The following is a 21,079-nucleotide window of genomic DNA, read 5'->3' as shown; positions in this document are numbered from 1 at the left end:
GTGTAAAGCGTGACCCTAGGGGGCGCTGTTGCACATAACTACATGAAATAAAAGTATTACAACAAGTTCCCCAGTTATCACGATGTTAATGCAGAAGTGCAAACATATTTATGATAGTAAAATTAAATCAAAAATGTGTTAGCACCCCCACAACACGTGTATTTATGTGCACAAAAGCATTATTTTCCACAATAAAAGTGATGAATCTAAAGATCACACAGATGTAACATTTTAAAGCCACCATGCACAACAATATATTTGCTTCTTCTATACTGGATTAAAATGCAAGCTCAGTCATTTTTTCGGGGGAGAATTCATACAAAAACTAGCGGAAATCTGTTTTTATTTTCTTTATTTCTGTTGTCATCATCCTGTAGGAGCATTTGTCATCAGTACGTCTCACATCGGGAAGAGTGCACACATCTACAAGGTCTTTTAAATACACTTACACAGGCAAAGAGGGGAAGCGAGAATATAGGAGGCACAGAAAAACACTGGAGGGGTAACGGACACTGGGGGAGGAGGAAAAGGAGTTTCACAATGGTGAGCAGAGAATATGCTAGAACATTTTTTTTTTTTTTTCTTACAATGAATTCTAACAGCTGCGAGTCGGGGGTTACTCCCATTCTTCATTTCTCCTTCGTTTCGGCTTCCCTTTCCTGTGAAGTTACTGGTTCAATTGCACTACAGGGCTGGGTAGCTTCTCTTTTAATGGCATGTTTTCATATAAAGCTTCATTTTTTTTGTCATACTTTCGGAAACAAACTTTGCCCATTCAAATACAGTGCACAACCCAGTCTCTGCCAAAGGAGAAACATCACAGGAGCATGAGGGGCGGCTTCGGGATCCTGGCCGTTTACACTTAACTTGCTCCAAATAGATCTAATTTGTTCATCATATATTTGCCATGCCAGCATAACAGCATTGTTGTAGCCTAATAAAACCACAGAGCGAATGTAAAGTCAAACACAAAGAGCAGCCCATTGTTTTTGCGAAATAAAAAAAAAGTAAAATCTATTGGAAAGCTTAGCCTTTTAGCGCTCGACTCGACATAACCGCAGCGGTTATTCACATTTAAGTGCTAATAAGCCAGTGCAGCCGCAGGGAACATACAAAACTGGAACAACTTCCACTACAGTGACATATATAAAAAGATATCATAACAAGAGATCGCTCCAACAATTCAGCACATATCAGGAAATCATGAGAATAAAACCGACCAACGAACGAACCCAAAAAAAAAAATCATGTCACTTCTTAGCGGACATGCTCTTCAGCCATTCCTCTGCAGGTACAGTTACAAGCCATGTTTCTGGAAGGTAAGTCTTTCACACAGTTGTATCTTTAAGACTAGCGTCTAGCATCTAGTAGTTATTTCTTGCACTCGGTACCAAATTAATTCTGAATGAACATTATGCAACAGCTCACCTTACCGCTTAACCCCATACGAGTGGAATGTGATGCTTTTCACGCTGAAAATTACTGCACAATCGTAAAACCTTCAACGCCCTGTGAGAGAAAGGCATCCACTTAAAACCTTAGCATTCAGCCTATCTAGAACAAAAAGAAAAAGAAAAGTCCATCTTTGAGTGAACGGAAATAAATGAACAACAGATAAAGAGTAACGGCGGGCGCGTCCCATTTGAGGGTGTGAACGAGAAATAATCCTTGAGTTTGGAAAAAAAAGTCCTGCTGGAAGGGCCGGAAGGACGAGACAGTCAATTGGCTCCAGATGTAGAACCTGTGGGGGTCAAGTGAGTGGGGGTCACGTTGCAGTGAAGGACCATGGGAGAACACTGGATGCTTATGAGTGAATGAGGTTGATGGGAAGAGGAGTGATGGCGGAGGATTCTGGAGGGCATCCTAAGCCCGCTCATAAGCCCTGCTTGGCCAGGGCAGCGGTGACATCCTGGGCCAGCGTGGAGAGCTGGGGCGAATCCAGGACGCCGATGCTGCCGGAGGACATGCGAGGGGAGGTGCCGCCCGTCTCCACGCCGGGGGAGTGCGTGATGACGATCTCTGCGCCGTGATCCACCCGAGCTTTGGCCGTTTCCCGGAAGGACAGCTTGTGGCTCTCGATCTGGAGGAGAAAGAGAGAGAGAGGAGAAAAAAAGCTCATGGGTGTTTTTTCTTCTCTTTATTTCGACAGAAACAGACGACTGTGTTTGCGCGCTTCTTTTGCTACCATAATATTCCCCCCTCCGGGAGTGTGGCTGCTGTTGCCCAGGGAGCCGACCTTGGCGGCGGCTTTGTCTTTAAAGTCCAGCTTCACATTCTCAATGCGCACCTGACCGCCCCCTGGGAACCGGACAGGAGGAGAAGAAGAAGAGAGTCAGACCCGCAGGGCATCGCTCGCCCTCTGGGCTTCTCCTGAGCGACACTGAGCAAAGAATCAAAGTGTGCTTTTCTAAAGGATCGGTCTTTGGTTCTCAACACCCTTTCAGATGCCTTCAGGGTTGCTTTGCCATCTTTAAAGCACCAAACAATTCGTTTTTATCCTTGACAAAGCGATATTATTGCATATTCTGCACGTTTCCTGCGTTCCTTGCCGCACCTGGTCTGTGGCGGATGTTGGACATGGAGTTACATTTGGAGGTGATGTGGCTCAAGTCAATCTTCTTGGTCTGGATTTGGATCTGTGGGGCAGCAGCACAAAGCACATGTTCACATGTTCACCTGAAAAAGTGTAAACAAAAAGGGGAGCTATAGAAAGTAAAACGCAATAAAAGTGTGATTCAGTCAATCGGGAGACAGTGATGCCGATGTCGTTTCCCCGGAGAGAAGTTAACATGAACACAGGCACCGCTGCAGGGAGCAGGTGCTTCAATTAAACTTTATTGTCCAGCTAGCGCTGTTACGCAATGTTGAAAAGACACAGAGACACGCCTGCATGCAGTAAAGGGTGTTTAAACGTTGTCTGCGTAGAGAAAATATTAAATTATATTTTGTGTGTGTGTGTGTGTGTGTGTGTGTCACTCACATTTCCGCCGCCTGCTGCATGCTGGATTTTGTCCAGGGATCCACATTTAGCCTGAACGTGGCTAAAGTCCAGTTTAACACTTGGAATCATGACCTGCGAAAGACAGGGAGATCTTTTTTACACAAACACCCAACATTGAGGGCATGACTGGATGGGCGGAGCTTAAAGAAATGCACCCGCCCCCTCCCTTTCCTGCTCAAAATAATCCTGTAAAAGTGTCCCAATTTTGAATCCACGACCCATCAATCTGCCGGCACTCACTTCAGCGCTGGGGAATTTGAATTTGAGCTGATCTGGAGCGCAGAAAACAAAGTGAAGCCGCTTTGTGGCTGGAGTTTTGTTTTTAATGGAGGGATAAAGACATTTCTTTAGAGAGCATGAAGCTTGAACTCAGCCCTGCTTTGAATAGAGTTCTTAAAGCCGGAAGCATATCCGAAATGGGTTGAATCCCAAGTGGAAGTTGGGATCTTTACTTCTTGTTTGACAAGGAAGTAACATGGATATATATACACTTTGGATTAAACTTAGTCTTGACTGAAACAGACAGATGTGGAGACAGATGCACACATAAAAGGAGCTTGAGAAAGCGCTACACCAGCCCAGCTGAAAAGAGGAAGAAAGAGACGAGCAAAAAGAGAAAGAAAGAGAAAAGCGTACATACATTGCCTCCTTTGGGCGAGTGCCTCAGATTATCCTTGGAGCGGGTTTTTGACTGAACATGACTGAAGTCCAGCGTCTCGTGTACAATTTTAACCTAAAACAAAATCGAATTGAGAAAAAAGAAAAAGGAAAACACTACATGTGCCTCATTATGATCCGTGTGGGACGAGGGGTCCGTGCGTCTTCACATGCAGGTACATGAGAATAGAAGTGATGCTGTTAACGTCATTGGCCAGTTAAACACTTCAAAACACTTTTTAGACTGATGCTCAATCTAAAATGCAGAAGGGAACAGAGGTGGTCGTCAACATCATGCAGCCTGAACCTACCAACTGAAAACAAACGACAAGCAATCAAATACATAAACAGGGTCACAGATTATAAACATATATATATATATATATATATATATATATATATATATATATACATATATACATATATACTAAACCGAAGCTCACTTGTGGTTGAATAGGGTTAATAACAGTATTTCTGCTTTGTGTGCCATTCCGTGTTGTTAAATAAAAAAATGAATACAAAAAGGCCTACTTCAATATTTAAAGAGCCAAAGGTGAACACAGGGAGAGGAAGACTATAAAGGAGGGAGAGGAAGAAGATGAAGGAGGGAGAGGAAGAAGATGAAGGAGGGAGAGGAAGAAGATGAAGGAGGGAGAGGAAGAAGATAAAGGAGGGAGAGGAAGAAGAGGAAGGAGGGAGAGGAAGAAGATAAAGGAGGGAGAGGAAGAAGATGAAGGAGGGAGAGGAAGAAGATGAAGGAGGGAGAGGAAGAAGATAAAGGAGGGAGAGGAAGAAGAGGAAGGAGGGAGAGGAAGAAGATAAAGGAGGGAGAGGAAGAAGATGAAGGAGGGAGAGGAAGAAGATAAAGGAGGGAGAGGAAGAAGAGGAAGGAGGGAGAGGAAGAAGATAAAGGAGGGAGAGGAAGAAGATGAAGGAGGGGGAGGAAGAAGATAAAGGAGGGAGAGGAAGAAGATGAAGGAGGGAGAGGAAGAAGATAAAGGAGGGAGAGGAAGAAAAGAGGTTTTGGGAAAGAAAAAAAAACACGAGACCCGACAGCAAGCCTCCGTTCGACACCGACCTGGATTCTCTTGACAGCTCTTCCTCTAACACACACACACACACACACACACACACACACACACACACACACACACACACACACACACACACACACACACACACACACACACACACACACACACACACACACACACACACACACACAGGTTCCTTCGACAGCTGTTGACAGCAGCAAGGTCAACCAATGACAACCTGCACTAACACCACGAGGATCCAGTCAAACCAAGAATATGTATATTTAAAAATCTATTATACTGGAGCTGACGCAATTAGTCAATTCATCGATTAATTATTTTGATGGAGCATTATAAATATTTGCTGGATACTTGCTGGTTTTGCTTATAAAAGCAATACGAGTGTTAACTTGACTGTGACGGGCATTTTATGGGAAACTTGATACACTCAACAGAATATATTTAATTTAAACATCATTAAAATCATTCGTGGCAGCCCTACGTTATGCATTATGCAACAGCTGTATTTCATTATTCATGTCTCTGTGTTTAAAAAAAAGATCACCCAACATTAAAATGTTGGAACAACAAAATCAAGACAAGACACGGAGGCTGCAGTCTCACTTCACAGCATTTATGTGCAAATGCAACGTCTTATCTTGCAAAAAAGGCCTTGAAAATATTACAAGACTATAAATATGTAACAAAATGTTATTTTTCCAGTCTTTTTGTACCTATTCAATAAAAGATCAAACATCAGCTCATCCCAGCCGTGCGTCACTCAGCCTCATTAAACATCTCTCCCCAAAGAGGAAGGAAGAAGTGGCCTCCTCCTCTTCCTCCTCCTCCTCCTCCTCCTCCTCCTCCTCCTCCTCCTCCTCCTCCTCCTCCTCCTCCTCCTCCTCCTCCTCCTCCTCCTGGGGTTAATGAAGTCTCACCTCTGCAGTACTTTAAGACTGTCTGCTGCCTCGGTCATGTGATTAAGAAATATCGGCCCATAAGTCGACCACACAGATGAGAGGAGCATTGTGCGTGCATGCACTTTGTTTCATCTGTATCCAGGGTATTAAATATTTAGCTTTTTTATTATCACGCAATTCTGTTTCGACCGATTGGATCAGAAATCAAACTCATTTTCAGGTTCCAGCAGGAGACTATTGTGAAGAAGAAAGGTGTTATATTTCCGTTCTGTCCTTGATGCAACTTCTCAATAAGTAATTCCTCCGGCTCGCAATTATTAATACCGAGAGCCGGAGGGAACATCCTCCACAGCGATGACGGAGGCGGATCCCCAGGGCGAGTGATTCTGCAGGTTGGCTGCTCCTCGGAGGCAGCGAGAGGAACGCTCTGAAGAGAGTAGCCGCTTTAAATCGGATGCTTAGACTAACGGCTGCAGCCGGTTCGCCGTCCTTCTTGAGCGAGGAGAGATTTGAGAGACGCGAAGAGGAGGAGGAGGAGGAGGAGGAAGACAAAGGAAGGCCGCAGGCAGCTGATGACGGAGAGGACGGCAGACAGGGAGAGGACGGTCAGAGGAAGTGACGGCGGGGGTTTAGAGGCAGGGAGTGACAGTGAAGACGTGAAGACAGACATTTTAGGACGTGTCTACAACTCGGAGGGAGACAGAGAAGAAGAGGATGTCACAGATGTCCCTAGACTCTGATATCAGACGCGTTGCAGTGGAATCACAACATCCAGCATCTCAGTAACGCAGAGAGTCAGAGGAAAATGTAGATTCTTATAATAAGTAAAAGTTTGAGTCAATAATTAATTTTGCTTTGTTTTCAATGTCCATGTTTGTTGCATCTGTCTTTTGACGTGTTAATCTTTAACAGTATGAATAGAAGTCTAATATATTCATGCTGCACAGCCAAATTATTTTCAAAATAATATATATTAACTGCAAATTACTACCTCATACTATTAGAAGTTACAAGTAATAAAAACAAAATCCTATAATTTAACTGTCCTTTACTTCCCCCATGTGGCAGAAACAGATAAATGCATGACATCAGATAAATACATATCCATGTAAATCCGTCTCTCTCCGTGCTGCAGAACATTGTGTATACATAAATAAATGTCTGTTTGTGTTTGCTGTGAGGATTTCCTGAGACAAAAGGACTCTCAAAGACTCGACCTTGACACGGCCGGTTACCTGTCCGCCTTTCGGCATGTGCTTGAGGTTGGAGGTGGACCCGATCTTGGACTTTACATTCGTCAGGTCGGGCAGAGGCTGATTGAGAACCTTCAGCTGCCGCTGGGCGGAGGACGGCGACTTGGGCGGGGTTCGGATCACCGCCACCTTCTTCTCCTGGAGGACGCTGAAGGACTTTGGCGTGTGGCTGCCGGGCGTGCGAGAGCCGGGGGTGCGGCAGGAGTAGGTGGGCGGGGTGCCGGGCGTGACGGCGGTGGAGCCGGGGGTGGAGGCGCCGCTGCGGACGGACCGGGAACGTGCGGACTCTGAACCTTGAAAGGGGAAGAGATACGGATGGATTACGATGATGACGAGGGCGAAGAGGGAGGAGGAGAGACGTGAAATGAACGAAAACCCGTCCGGGGCTGAAACACTTTGGACGAAGAGAAAAAGGGAGGAAGAAACACAGATGGGAGGAAAAAGAGGAAGACAATGGAGCACCAGGTGGATTGGAGTTATGATCCTTATCAGCGCCAAATGTACTCAGTTTCCACAAAACAAACAAGAATGTTTGACAAGGTGAAAGCACACACAAGCAGCTGCTTTGATTAGACGCCGGCGCCTTGTTGCCATAACAACAGGAAGCATCCACCTGTTGTTATGGATCCCACCGGATCCACTGGGAAAGTACGGCAGGTTTTACAAAGCCAAATTGATTGAAATTTGAGAACAAAACTGCAAAAACAAGCTTGCAAATTCTCCCCATTTCAGATTGGAAAATGATGGTATTTTAACTGTAAATGTGCAGAAAATAGATGTTGAGGGAGATACTGCAAATCAGGATTAGGTTATAGATTAAGTGTAGAATGCATTGTGAGGAGTCACTTTGCTGAACACTGCCGACACCTTCCATGTGTCCGACATGAATGAATGAACTATAACCAGGTGTCACATGTCGATGGGCAGGGTGGGATGGGTCCAACAGGAGCTACTAGGTGGTCTACCTGTCATACCAGGGGCTCTTCCAGACCGGTTCTCCGCTCTGGACTGGATCGCTTTTGAGAGGGGAGCGGCAAAAAGGGCAAAAGTAAACAAGGACGTGAAGGGAAACGGGGGGCAGATCAGAGGAGGGGAGGAAGAGCAACGTGGTGGGAGTTAGAATTTAATGAAGTCATTCAAAAGAAAGCGATTGAGGAGAGTCAAGGAGATTAAAGAGGCAATCTGCTGTGCAAGAGGAGTTAACTTTGGCTGGAGAAAGCTGGAAGAGTCTGTTGTGTACTTGTGTGTGTGTGTGTGTGTGTGTGTGTGTGTGTGTGTGTGTGTGTGTGTGTGTGTTCTTACAGGTTGGCCTGGAGGGGGTGCTGTCGTCCTGTTCAGCTGCAGGGATGTGGCGTGTCAGAGATTTGGCCGGCCTGGGCAGAGACGACCTCTTCTCCGGGCTGCGGTACGCTCTCTCCTGAACAAACACACACCGTGGCGTCAGCGCCCAGCTCATCACCGGTTACGGCTCCCCGGCAATCCCTGCTTTCTCTACATTTTACCTTCTCTGCCCATTTGTGTGGCAGAGGGGGTGAGCGGGAGCATGCAGAGGAGGAACGGGCCTCATTGAGCTCCGCCTGCACCAGGGGGCTCCGCTTAAGGCTACAGGCAGAGTTGGGCCGGGGGGGCGGGGAATCGGCTCCCCGGCGCTGAGCCGCCATCTTTAACAGAACGGCCCTCGTGGGGCTCTGGACCGAAAGAGGCAGGAGAGCATGCAGGATGTGGGGCGACAAGCAGATGGAGAGACGGAGACGTGAGATGGGATGGAGGGGACCCGACACTGACAGCGTACAGTACTAAACAACTTGCAACGCACGAAAGAAAACAGAATGTGATGATCAACATACACCAGGATGATTTTAGACAAAGAGGAAAGAGGGAAGACGGAGTTCAAGATATTTCTGAGGGGCCCCTGTATGCGTTGGTAAAATAGTCAAACCTACTCTCATTCGATTTCTATACTCACAGATGTTCTCTGCCGAGACTGGCACAAGGACAGAGGCGGGCATGCAAGACAAAATGAGCGTGCACACGGAGAGAAGTAACATGCAGGCGTTTAGAAAAGGGAGAAAACCACCATTTTGTCATGCAAACAACAAGCCCCATGCGCGGAATTACGTTGGGAAAGGTACTGAGAGACAGACGCATAAAATATGCAACAATATTGAACTGTGTGTGAGAGATAATGAACAAAGAACCTCTGGGAATAACCTCTTCCCATTAAATGTGAGCAAAGTGTGTCTTGTATTTCCTCCTATGTGCTGTAAAATGATATATTCACTCATGCATTCATATTAACATAACAAAAGTACAAAATAGTATTAACCATTGGTACTTAATATGATGCATTTAAGATAAAGCGAGTGTGCACATAGTGGTTATAGGACTTACAGTGGTCCTCTCCCTGGACTGGTGGGCCACACTGAGGGGCTGATGGCTTTCCATACCTGTAAAGAAAAAGTTCATCTGTAATGATCAATGTAATCCATTTAAGAATGTGAATTTTTCTGCACACACACCTCCATAAATACAGTTCAAACAAACCCTCAGTCTACATTCAAAGATTTTTTCACAGCAGCTGACCAAACACACAACCTCCGACATGCAGCCATTTCCCAGCAAACACACACAAGTGTCATTGAAGAAAAAGAATGAAACCAGAGTTGCTATGATCATTCATTAAATACCAAATCGCAAATTACAGAGGCATCAGTGAGCAGAAATAAACATGAATATGAGGCCGAGCAGGAGTACATACTCCTTTTTTTGACAAAATGAGAACAACAAAAAAAGAAGCAGTTGAGCTTAAACAAAAGACCGCAGCACATGATGTTTGCCAGCTACATTGCACCTGTGTGATTCCTCAAAGAGCCATTGATAGAGAGAGAGAGTGAAGTCAGTAAAACACCTTCAATTGTATGTTTGTAGCAACAATTCAAACCCTAAATTGTTCCAGCATTGACCATTGGATCTTGTATAATAGATAAATCATAATTTGGCAGGTCGAATGAAACATAGAAATACTTGTTTCTGTTATTTTTACATATATGTTCCTATGAAGCCAGGAAGAAAAAATAATAGACGGGAAGTCGTCGGGTCTACATGAGAATTAGTTTGCACTCTCTCTATCCACAGCACTGATTCCCGGTGAAGACCGTTCACCTGTGACCTTGCGTCTAGCAGAGCCGTGAAGCAGAGCGGGCCTAGGATGTCTGGCTGCCGCTTTGGCTACACTCTTTCGAGATGGAGACCGACTTTGGAGGGCTGACACCTTTATCTGGTCAGCCCTCCTCACGGCTACTAGCAAAGAGGAGAGACAGGGTTATACCAACATGCACACCTCGGTTAAATGCACTGCAGAGAGGCTAACATCAATATACCTGAGTTACATTTGCTAAAGTACAGAAAGTGGAAATACAAAAGTACATCATTTGATCTAAGCTGAACAACACGTCTTGAATACAGAATTGGAACCTTTTTTCTTCTTCAACTCCTCTCTTGGTGGGTGGTGGCTGGGTACTTTGCGGGACACTTTACTCTCAGTGGTGCCAGGGTGGCCCCTTCCTCTGCCAGGGGCCCGTTTAGCGGGTCTGTCCACCACAGGCGTACTGGTAGGACTCTGGACCTGAGGAAGGGCTTCGATTTGCTCAGTCATGATACTTTTGTCATCATCTGCAGTGGGGAGGGATTAAAAGAGGACTAATTCTCCACATTCCTAGCTAGCTTGGAGCTAGCTTAGCACAGAAGACACATTAAGATTTTACTCGCAAAACAAGCTTTGTGGTGTAAGCTAGTTTTCGGTGTTAAAAAATACTGAAACATTTATTTTACATGTGATTAATTTTACAAGCTCGGGGTACCTTGTGTGTCCATCCAGCCACTGTCTGTATCTAGGAGGGAGACGTCCATGGTGGTTTCATCGTTAGCTGCCTGACTGGACACAGCAGAGATCTCTTCCACCTCCTGACCAATCTCGATATCTTTCTCCTCTTCATCCATCTTCTCCTCCCCCTCATTCTCTGTTGTCTTCACCTCTTTATGGTCAGCTCCCCCATCAGAACCAACTTCCTTCACTTTCTCCTCTTCCATTTGGTCCATCTTTACCGCCTCGCCTTCTTCTTTTGTCCCTTCATCTTCTTCTTTGTCCTCCCCTATCCATTCACCTCTGTCACCTTCATCCAGTTGCAGTGGTAGATCTTGGTCAGAGCATGGAGACAAGTGTGAACTGTCTGTTGCAGGGCCTCCATCGTCACTGGTTTGCACACTCTGGCTCCAGTCTTCATGGGACTTGGGATCGTCTTCCACTTTCTGATCGCCTACCGTCAGCCTCACCTTGATTAGACTCTCAGATGCTTCAGCTTGAGGCTCCTCAGCGATCTCAATATCATCCTCTTCATCTGCTTCTTCCTCTACTTGTGCTTGAGGTATGATGATGACTGGGGAGATTATATGTGGTTTTGGTACACCTTTAGCCACCTCCTGCAACTGCATTTGTTCATCTTTATCATCGAATGGCTTTTCAGTGCTTGAATCCTGATCAGCTTTTGAGGTCTCTTGCTTTTCTACCCTTTCTAATCTTGGAGGTGTCCCACACTCACTTTGCATGTCCTTGTCATCTTTTTCTGAGTTCTCTCCTGTAGACTGAGATGATCCAGAAGCTAAGTTTGCCATTTCTGGTTCATCCCCTCTTTCATCTGAATCATCCTGCTCAGATTTCTGCATTTCTGTGTCTAACTCCGTCTGTTTATTATCAATCCTCTCAGACTCTGGATCGTTCTCTGCTTGGACCTCTGGTCGGACATCTTTTTCTGCCTCCTCTCTAGTGACTTGGGTTTCTGAGGGTGTATCATCTGGGGACTTGGGGGTGGTGGGAGTTGGGGGAACCTTGCTTCCAGTTTCCAACGGAGTGAAAGTAAAGGAGCTGTCTGGTGGGACCGGAGAAGCCTCTCTGGAGGGGTCTTTTTCAATGTCTACCTCTGGAATTGCTTGGATCTTTATGTCACCGGGCAGGCCACTCTCCAAACGAAACTCAGTCAGTCTGTCCTTTGAGGAATTCAATGGGATTCTTAGGCGATCAGGTTTTACTCCACTCGTCACAGCCCTCTCAAGAATCAGGGTACTTTTAACTGGTGAATCTTTCTTTTCGGACACAGTTTTTTCTGAAATCTCAGGGATAATTCCTTTTTGGAGTCCTTCAACTTCCGGGGCCCCAAGCTCCGCCTCGACTTCACTTTCCATTGAAGGGAAACGCTGCTGCGGAGAGTCTCCAGGACTGGGTACATCGGCAGGAGAAGGCATGGGCCCTGAGTACTCATTGAAGACACAGTAGCCCAGTTCCTCCAGTTGGGTTTCCCCTCCTACCACTCTCATGGTTGGATCTACCAAGGCAAGCTTGGCCAATGAACTCCCCACCAGGGCTGATACATTGGCGGGCACGGACATTCGCCTCATGTGGTCAAGCTGCCTCCTCTCTAATGAGGGCCGAGGCAAGTCCACAGCCAGGTCCAACATTTCCGAAAGACTGCCTGAATGTTCAAGACATTTGTGCTTATCAGAAGGGAAAGGCCTGTCTTCCTTTGTGGGGGTTTCTGGAGGTGATTCAGGGGTACTTGGTGTAATGGAGACAGCGGGAGGAAATTGCTGTTGGCTCTCCACAGATGGAGTTGAAGGGTAAACTTCAGATTCATCAAAGCTTCCGCTGATTGAACACAAGGCCCTTGACTTATCTCCCTTGCCTAGTTGTACTGTTGAAGACCCAACAGTAATGTTTAGGGAGAGGCTTCTTTGTTCAAGTGACATCTTACCAGGAGATATTTTGGCTGACCTCTCCTGCTGTTCCCCAAGCTTCTGCACGATGCTTTTAGTGTCTTCACTTAACTTTTCCTCTGCTGCTGTGCTGAGTTCGTAATAGCTCTGGGCTTGTGATGACTCCTCTTTGTGGCTTTTTGAGGATGTCTCAAAGTAGGTTTTTGCTCCCAACCCCTGTAAAATATCTGATGTCTCTTTCAACTCTGTGACAGGTTCTGGGCTTGACCCGACTGCTTCTTGCTTTTGGTCCCCTGGCGTCTCAAGCAACTCAATGTCACTGCCACCATCTTGGCCCTCCTTATTGATCGCCTCAACGGTCTCTGGGGTTTCCTTCCTTTCATTCATAGGGGCTTCTGATTTGCTTGGTAAGGTAACTCCCTCTTTGTCGTCATCCTTAATATTTGATAACTCCTCTGTCGGAAGAGATTGTTTTGCTTCTTTTTCTTTGGACTCTACAAGCAGGTGGCTCTCAGCAGCCTCTTCGACTACATCCTTTATTTCTGAGGAGGTGTCAGAGAGCTCTTTCTCTTTCATAGAGGGAGGGGGCGGTTCAATGGAGGCGAGCTCTGCACCTTCAGGTGTTGCTCTTTCAACAGCCGACCACGTCTCTTGTCGCGACGCCACTTGAGGTTCATCTTCTTTCAGAGCCGACTCACAAGATTCCTTACTCATACATTCTTCTGGCTGGGCTGTGAGTTTGAAGGATACTGTACAACTTTGTGTAAAGTCATATAAGCTAAAAGCTTTGCTCGAAGCATCCACAAAAGCTATAGCCAATACAGTCAAGCCGAGGCCTTCTGCACATAGAGTAGCTATCCATCAAGCAAAACACACAGCACAGTGTATTTTGCAGCAGGCCACAACAGCACAGAGGGGGTCACAGCACCTAAGATAGCGTGCAGAACTGGAATGAAGGAATGAGTTGCATGATGTTAGAGGGCAAGAAATAAATCTACACAAATATATTGAATTCCTATTGCAATGCACATTGTTGTTTTTGTTGATGTAATTGAGTGCTAATAGTGTCATTGCAGTTTCTACAGCAAGTACTGTTGAGGTGGATTAATCTTTACACTGCTTGGGAGTACATTTATGAAGGGTATGTTCTCAATTTAATTAACCTGAGAGATAATAAGGATGGTGATGCATGTCCAATGAGGGTGTTATGTAATGCCCAAGTGTGTCCTTCGTAACAATAGGAAGACAGAATTATCCTTTGCCTTGGAATGAAATGAAAACAACATGGAAACTCAAAGAAAGTGATATACAACAGACTTCAAATACATTCAAGACCGATTCATGAAGCTCCCACACAGGTGGGAGTACTCAGAAACACCTTGCACACAATATTCCAGCAAAACCCACATAAAAATATACAGACAACTAATACTAGCGACACAGTATAGACAGTGATATTTGCATTTGCAATGTAGCTGGCAATACAAAAGTGCAGAACTGATCAACTACAACATGGTTGATCAGGCGTTCTAATGTCACTCCAATGAAAAGCAAATGGTTATGTTTTGCATGAAAAAGCACAAATCAAAATGCTATGTCACATCATTTTGCACATGGCAACTTCAGGTACTGAAGCAGAAGCTTAAGGATTCAAGAGCAACAAAGCTGCAGGAAGGTTGGCGGCAAAGCCAGAGTCGCATCACAAGTTATAAATCAGGAGTGGAAAATATTGAGTGCCTATTAAAAGAGCACAAGAGGATCATGCAAAACAATTAAAAAAGGTAATCGGTAAAAGACATTCGCTCCAACACGCTTTCAAAGAGGAAGAATCTGCAGTTGCTCACACTCGCAGTACACTCACACAACCTGTAGGCACGCAGACAAAACCCAATAGAAACCACACACACCTGTTTGTGACGGGCTGTGTTCACCTTGATGACTTCCTCCATTGAGGACCTCAGGTGTCTGGGCTTGCTGGAAGCCCAAAGCCTGGGGCTCTGTTACATTATCTGCCTGCTCTAAGAGCACATCTCCAGGCTGCTCACATGCCACTTCCTCCTGGTAACTGTGGGGCTCCTCTGGAGCCGCCTCCTCCTCCTCATCCTCCTCATCCTCCTCATCCTGCTGCTGACTGACAACTTCTACTTTATCTTCTTTGAGCAGGCGATAGAGGGCGACACATAGATGAGACATGGAGGACAACAACGCTTGGGGTTACATGGGTTACTTTCAGCTCTGATGGAGATGCATGGGATGCAATTGACACACCTTCTATCTTAGTCTTGATCTTGTCATAACATGAATTTTGAAAATATACAATTTTCAAATTTGCACATTTGGCTTAGAAATTGTAGTTTGATCATTGCACTACAGTTCTAAATCACATATTTGAACCCTGCCGTAGATGCAATTAGTAATTTTTCAGAATATATCACATTTTTATATAACAAAATGTTTTTTAGAAGTATGAGAACAATTTTCTTTGGGTGCTTTCACGAGCCATAGTCTGTTTGGCTTGTCCGAATCAGAGTGACATTGATACGGTTCGTTTTCTATTAGTCTGGTTTGGTTTAACAGTGCACACATTTAAGTGGACCAAATCAAACTAATGACACTGAGCTTGTACGAGTCAAAGCCAGTCCTCATGTTATCGTTTACCTCCGTCCATCTCAGCAAATGGCCGATCAGGCAGCCCAGAGTTTGATTCAAACGGACTAAATATTGGCTTGTGAAAGCGCCCGTACAGTTAGTTCTGTTTATTAATGAATAACTAGAATAGTTCATTTTTGTGATGGCATGCCACATGCAAGAAGGAAGTGATCAGAGAGCAGACGGCGCTGTTCTCCGAGAGCAAAGAGCTGAAAGCCAATCTGTGATTTACTCCTTGAGAAAATCAACAGACACAATGAGCAACAGAGGAGATGTTTGGAGGAGAAAGCAGACGGTGAGATGAAGGGCTCCAGTGGCAGCTATGCACGACTACCGCGTCAAGGGAGGAAGGAGGTGTCTAGTCCTAGCGTCCAGGGCCAATAACATACTGCCATGTGTTAGAAAACTGAAATTGGTTAAAAGGACCAAAGTGTGAAGAGGACAGGACAGCGTGGTACATGCTGCAGACTTCTTAAAGGTGATGTAACGATCAGCTGACATGCAAGGTGACAGAGGACCCTGACATTAAAAGGGACCAGAAGAAAGAGGAGGAGTTTTTCTAATCATGCCAGGGGCTGCAGTGAGAACTTGAAATCCTGGAGTCTTCTTTTTGAGATTTATTACCACTCTCACAACCATTCACACTCTCACCCTGAACGGTCCGAGTGGTTACAAGTGTGAGTGGGTGTACCTTGTGCCACGGGCCCAATCTGCTCAGCGGATGGAGAGGGGGGAGGGGAGGGAGGCAAATTGGCTGAGTCATCCACTGTGAAGGGAGACAGAGAGAGGCAGAGAGAGAGAGAGAGAGAGAGAGAGAGAGACAGACAGACAACACAGGGAAGACGAGACATGGATGGGAGGAAGGAAATGGAAAAACTAATAACTCTGCTGACCTTATCTCTGTGGGTGGCCTCCTTTGAGTTTTAGCAATGCTCGCTGTGTGCGTTTGTTTGATGAATCTCAAGCTCCTCTAGGATCCATTAGTGGCCAGTCGGGCCTTTTACTCAATGCCAAGTGCACATGGATGCAAATCGAGCACCGACTTACCTCAGGCGGTGTAATATTGTCAAGAAAACAAAACATACACGGTGTCAGATTACTGGCTCAATAATCAACCATCAAATATCAAAATACTTTGAGAAACGTACTATTTACATTGAATGTACTATTAAAAAGTTAAATGATGTACACACATGACCTTAATTTCCCCTTTTTATTTTGCTCTTCTTCAGCTTCCTTTATCATGCAATATGATGCTATATTTTGTGAGTAGGATTTATTAACCTTTAGCCAACCACATTATCATATTTCTGAGCTTGCAGAGTTTTATCTGATACATTTTTTCCAAAGTGCAAAGAGTAAAAACCTTAAAACAAGGACTTTTTCTGAAAGGAAAACATCCTCAACGTGCAACACTATAAAATAAAACTGCAATATTGCAAGACACCTCCTCTGTCCTAAACTTTTAAATCAAAGCTTGGAGTATTTCCAACTAGACGTCATGGAGCGTTCTGGTAAACCTCCAGAAAAAGGTCCAGATGCCCTCTACACGGGTGTTTAAGGAACCACAGCATTGTCCTTCAACCTTTGCTATCGCTGCTACAGCAGCGTGTTCATGTTCAGTCCTCATTTAAATGTGAAACGTGTGCCTCTCTGGAGGATTGACTGCTCTTGCCCGGCACCGTGGAACCAATCCCATTTACCCAGACCCATCTGGCAGTGTGTGTAGGCGGTCTAATCATGTTATTGACCCGGTGCTGTAGTCACATGCTCACACACACACACACACACACACACACACACACACTGTGTCTGAGTTCCTACATGTCGCTCCGGGATGTGCGGCGGCTCCACCGTGGTACCCGTTCTCCCTGTAGGCCGAGCTGTAGGCGGAGTAGCCGTTCTCGCCGTTCTCCTGGCCGTTTGAGGCCAAGTGCTCGTCTGGCTGCTGACCGTCTGCCATGCCTGTCTGCTGGGACACCGGGGAGGGGACAGGTCACCTGCAGGAGCGAGGGACAAGAGGGGAGTCAAATATATATATACATATATATATATATATATATATATATATATATATATATATATATATATATATATATATATATATATATATATAGCTGCAGGGTGAAGATATCAGATCAGCCACTAGAGGGAGTCAGGAGCTACACTGCTCACATACCGGCTGCTCTTTGTCTCAGCATCCACGTGCTGAGACAGAAAGAACAGACTGAAAAATAGCTGCGCCTACTCTGTTTTATTTATTTTTCTTACTTTAAAAACAGTGGGTGTGACTCCCAAAGCCTTTCCCAAAAGTGGCTTCCAAATAGCGGTTTGTAGGCGGAGCGTGACGCCATCACCTGCACGTGCTTTTCGATTTGATTCAAGGAGGTAAGCTTCGTTCCAAAAACACAAAACCAAAACGTCTAAAATACATGGAGTGTGGATCCAGAATATGGGATGCAACAGAGACACAGATGTGAAGGTGCACTGCAGCAGGGAGCTCGTGAAATGGTCGGGAGGGGGAACACACCCTTTATATCCCCTCGTCCTCGATAAGGAGGCTGTTACCGTGGCAACCGGAAGAGGTCTTACAGGCGTCTGGCAGATGGGTTTGACAGAGAGCAGCACCCGTCAGACCCGTCTTCCCCACCATATGATGACAAAAGGCTTCGCCCTCAAGTGCGCACTACCAACGTATCCACACTCTAATCAAGCATGCACTCAAATAAAAGATTATTTTCCCCTAAAGAGGAAACACATAATGTTGCTTTATAAACACCATTAGCAGGGGGCCCTCCATTGCCTGGCAGCTTCGCTGAATTGCATCATTATCGTCAGCTGCAGATAATTTCATCATCACTGAGACTCCTTTTCTTCTCGTGTCAATTTTATTTCTGACCAAGGACATGAGCTGCTTTATTCTGTTTCCTCTCCTCCCCTCTTATCCAATTATCTTCCTTCTCCGTCCACTTAAAAAAAAATACTGTTTCCAGTCTTTATGCTAAGCTAAGATAAGCTAACCAGCTGGCAAGCTCCATATTTAGCGGGCAGAGAGTGGTATCAAACTTCTCAAGGCAAAAAATGCTTTTTTATTTTATTTTTTTACATTAAACTACTCTTTGAAAATTGAGAAAAAAAAATGAACATTTGATTCTTTGGAAGAGACATAATTGGCAGCTCCAGTCCTGAAATATGTGTAAAACTTGTGAAATAGTGTCTCCTTTCATTTGTCTCCTCGCCTCCTCCCTCCTCTCCTTCCCTGCAGCGCTGCATGACGACAGGCTCACAGTGACCGGGGATAATGTCTGCTGGAGAGGATCAGAACCGGGAGAGGAAGGAGAGAGGAGAGGAGAGAGGAGAGGAAGGAGAGAGGAGAGGCCTGCTGACACTTAAAGATATTGGGCCAAACTGTCTGAGACAGAACATGTGAGCCCAGGGCTCCGTCTGGTCCCAGCTGTTGCTAAGGAAGAGAACTGGTGCGCTGATGGTGCTTTAGAGCTGCTTTGAGCTGCTTCAGCTGCTGTTTTGGCAAAGTTACGCATCGGCGCATTAACCCCACACAAAGATGGCATAAACCTCGGCTGCTTACATAAATCCTTTTGTTTTGTCTTTTGATAAAAAGGACCTTAATTGTGGAGGAAAAACACAAACACCTTGTCTCACAAATACACTCCAGATCTACTGCGAATACCTCTTTTCATTAGGAGTTGGCTTGTTGTCCAGGGGGATGTTTATGTGTTTTAAGGCCGCCCCTATCAGCAGACCGTAAAATACCAAGAACAACTGGTTTAACACAAAACACTGGTGGGATTAGTGAGTTACATTAGTTGTGTTAACATCACAATGCTAAAATGCTAAAATTCCTGACAAAGGTCAATGATAGAAAGCACGTCTAAGACCTTGTTGTTGGGCAGGACTGCATTCTTTGGACAAAAAAGAAAACCCTTTGGAATCCTGACTTTGACCCTGAGATCTGTTATGAATCTATTATTTTCATGTAGAAATGTACCCATCCTCTACCTGTAATCTAAACACTTCTAGGAACATTAGATGTCTGGGTTCTCCCACCCTCAGCACCGGGCTCTCCAGGCACACCTTGTCATCCTTTTGTGATTAACGTGATCCGACGTCGCCCTCTCCCGTCGCTCCCGGTGTCGCATTGTGTTAGACAGAAAGGGATAAAGTGTGTAGTGGGCATCTTTACAAATATAACACCACCGAAGAAGCAGACGGCTTTTATAAATCATACACTGCGCTGAGTGGAAATGTGTTTTTCTGAAGACACAACTCAATGTGCTATTCGGGTCAGTCTGCAATCTGCTTTGTGGCCAGCTGACAAAGTGAAAGCGATCTCTGGTGCCATTTAGAGTGACGGATGAAACCGACCTCCTCCTCTGTCCCCGAATAACCCACAACACCTACGCTAAAGCCGATAGAAACTCAACATTTTCTCTTTCTAGAGATTCCAAAAACCATCGCATGTGAACCACCACGGCGTCCTAATCCTCAAAGGGTTAAAGCAGCAGCGCTGGGAGTCAAAGGAGGACTGTCACATCCCGTTACGTCTTGGGATGAAGTCCTGCAGTGAGACGAGAGAGAAGAGGGAAGGTGTGGCGGCGGCCTGAGGCTCGTCTGACTTCTCTTCCTCTTCCTCTCTCACGGTGCTCCTCTACCTTCCAGCCCCCGCCGCTCCTCTTCCTCAGCCGACTCCACCCCATCTCCGTCCCTAATCCGACCTCACTTCCCTCCTCCTCTCTCTCCACCAACCGCACCCCAATCTGGGTCACTCATCACGCCTCCGTGGAGCGCCGCTCTCATCGGAATGTCACCATCCATTTAGGAGGGAGGATGGAATCTCTGGCAGCCAGTCTCAGTACGCCAACCTGGCCTTAATCCTGTGTGTGAGCGCCCCGAGTGTGTGTGTGTGTGTGTGTGAGCTTGGTCTCTGATTTTCTACATCCTTCACATTGATGGGATGGTTTATAGTATAACTTCAGCTCTGGGTATTATTTATACTCACAATTGTGGAGGTTGCATTCCCAAAAATTCTTACGAAATGCTGTGTTTTGAGTTCATAGTTGTTATAATAATCCTTATTTAATCCTTAATTCCTCTTTCTGTCCTGTAGCCTATCACTTCTCTTTAATAATGCACTAGATTTCAGGGGGAATAGCAGTTTTAGAGACAACAAGAAGGTCACTGGTTTGTTGACAAATCTATTTGCGCACTTATTAATTATTTAGGTGGACTTTACATTATAGTATCCAGATCTCAATGAAGACGATGATATGATCAGAAATTAGGAAACGGTCGAAGTTGCCATAAAAGTGATGTTTCCTGTTTTACAAATATCCGCTGCACCATTATAAGGCATATAGGGGTTAAACGCCATATAGACACAGCCACTGAGTGGTGCGTTGCAGTGCATGATGGGTAACCGCCACACACTCAACAGTTGCCCCTATGAGGAAAGGCGGACGCTCAAGGTTGCCGTGACCTGCGATCAACCCCAGAATCCAGCGACTTCCTCCAGCAGACGGGCGGATTATGTTTCGCTGACTCAGCAGACGTGTGGGGGATTGACGCGTAATGAGCGCCGCCGTTGAAGTGTGAAGGAACTGTGTACATGAAGAACAGCAGCATGGCGACAGACACACGCCCATGTGCAATAATCCGAGGTGTGGGGCTGATTCAACACTCCTTTAGATTAGTACCGTAATAACTCCAGTAGAGGCGCACTGGGAACTGACTTCATCTCAACATCTGAAATAAGTTAGCATGTGAAACTGCCTTTGTGGT

General features: G+C 45.5%; 1 protein-coding gene across 1 annotated transcript; it reads right to left on the bottom strand.

The window, feature by feature from the left end:
- Window positions 1-393: 393 nt before the first annotated feature.
- Window positions 394-17,246, bottom strand: LOC306753035 (uncharacterized protein). The gene is made up of 15 exons (XM_079236866.1): window positions 17,105-17,246; window positions 15,972-16,046; window positions 14,539-14,784; window positions 10,726-13,362; window positions 10,340-10,537; window positions 10,028-10,165; window positions 9,257-9,312; window positions 8,168-8,282; window positions 7,831-7,881; window positions 6,848-7,158; window positions 3,642-3,734; window positions 2,981-3,073; window positions 2,555-2,636; window positions 2,186-2,298; window positions 394-2,080 (listed from the first exon to the last, which is right to left on the bottom strand). The coding sequence occupies exons 1-15, from the start codon at window positions 17,241-17,243 to the stop codon at window positions 1,874-1,876; spliced, it is 4,554 nt and encodes a 1,517-aa protein (XP_079092992.1). The 5' UTR covers window positions 17,244-17,246; the 3' UTR covers window positions 394-1,873.
- Between the last annotated feature and the right edge of the window lie 3,833 nt (window positions 17,247-21,079).

The sequence above is a fragment of the Taurulus bubalis genome, assembly GCF_910589615.1.
Source record: "Taurulus bubalis genome assembly, chromosome: 21".
Taxonomy (NCBI): domain Eukaryota; kingdom Metazoa; phylum Chordata; class Actinopteri; order Perciformes; family Cottidae; genus Taurulus; species Taurulus bubalis.
This window is presented reverse-complemented; position numbering and strand designations above follow the sequence as displayed.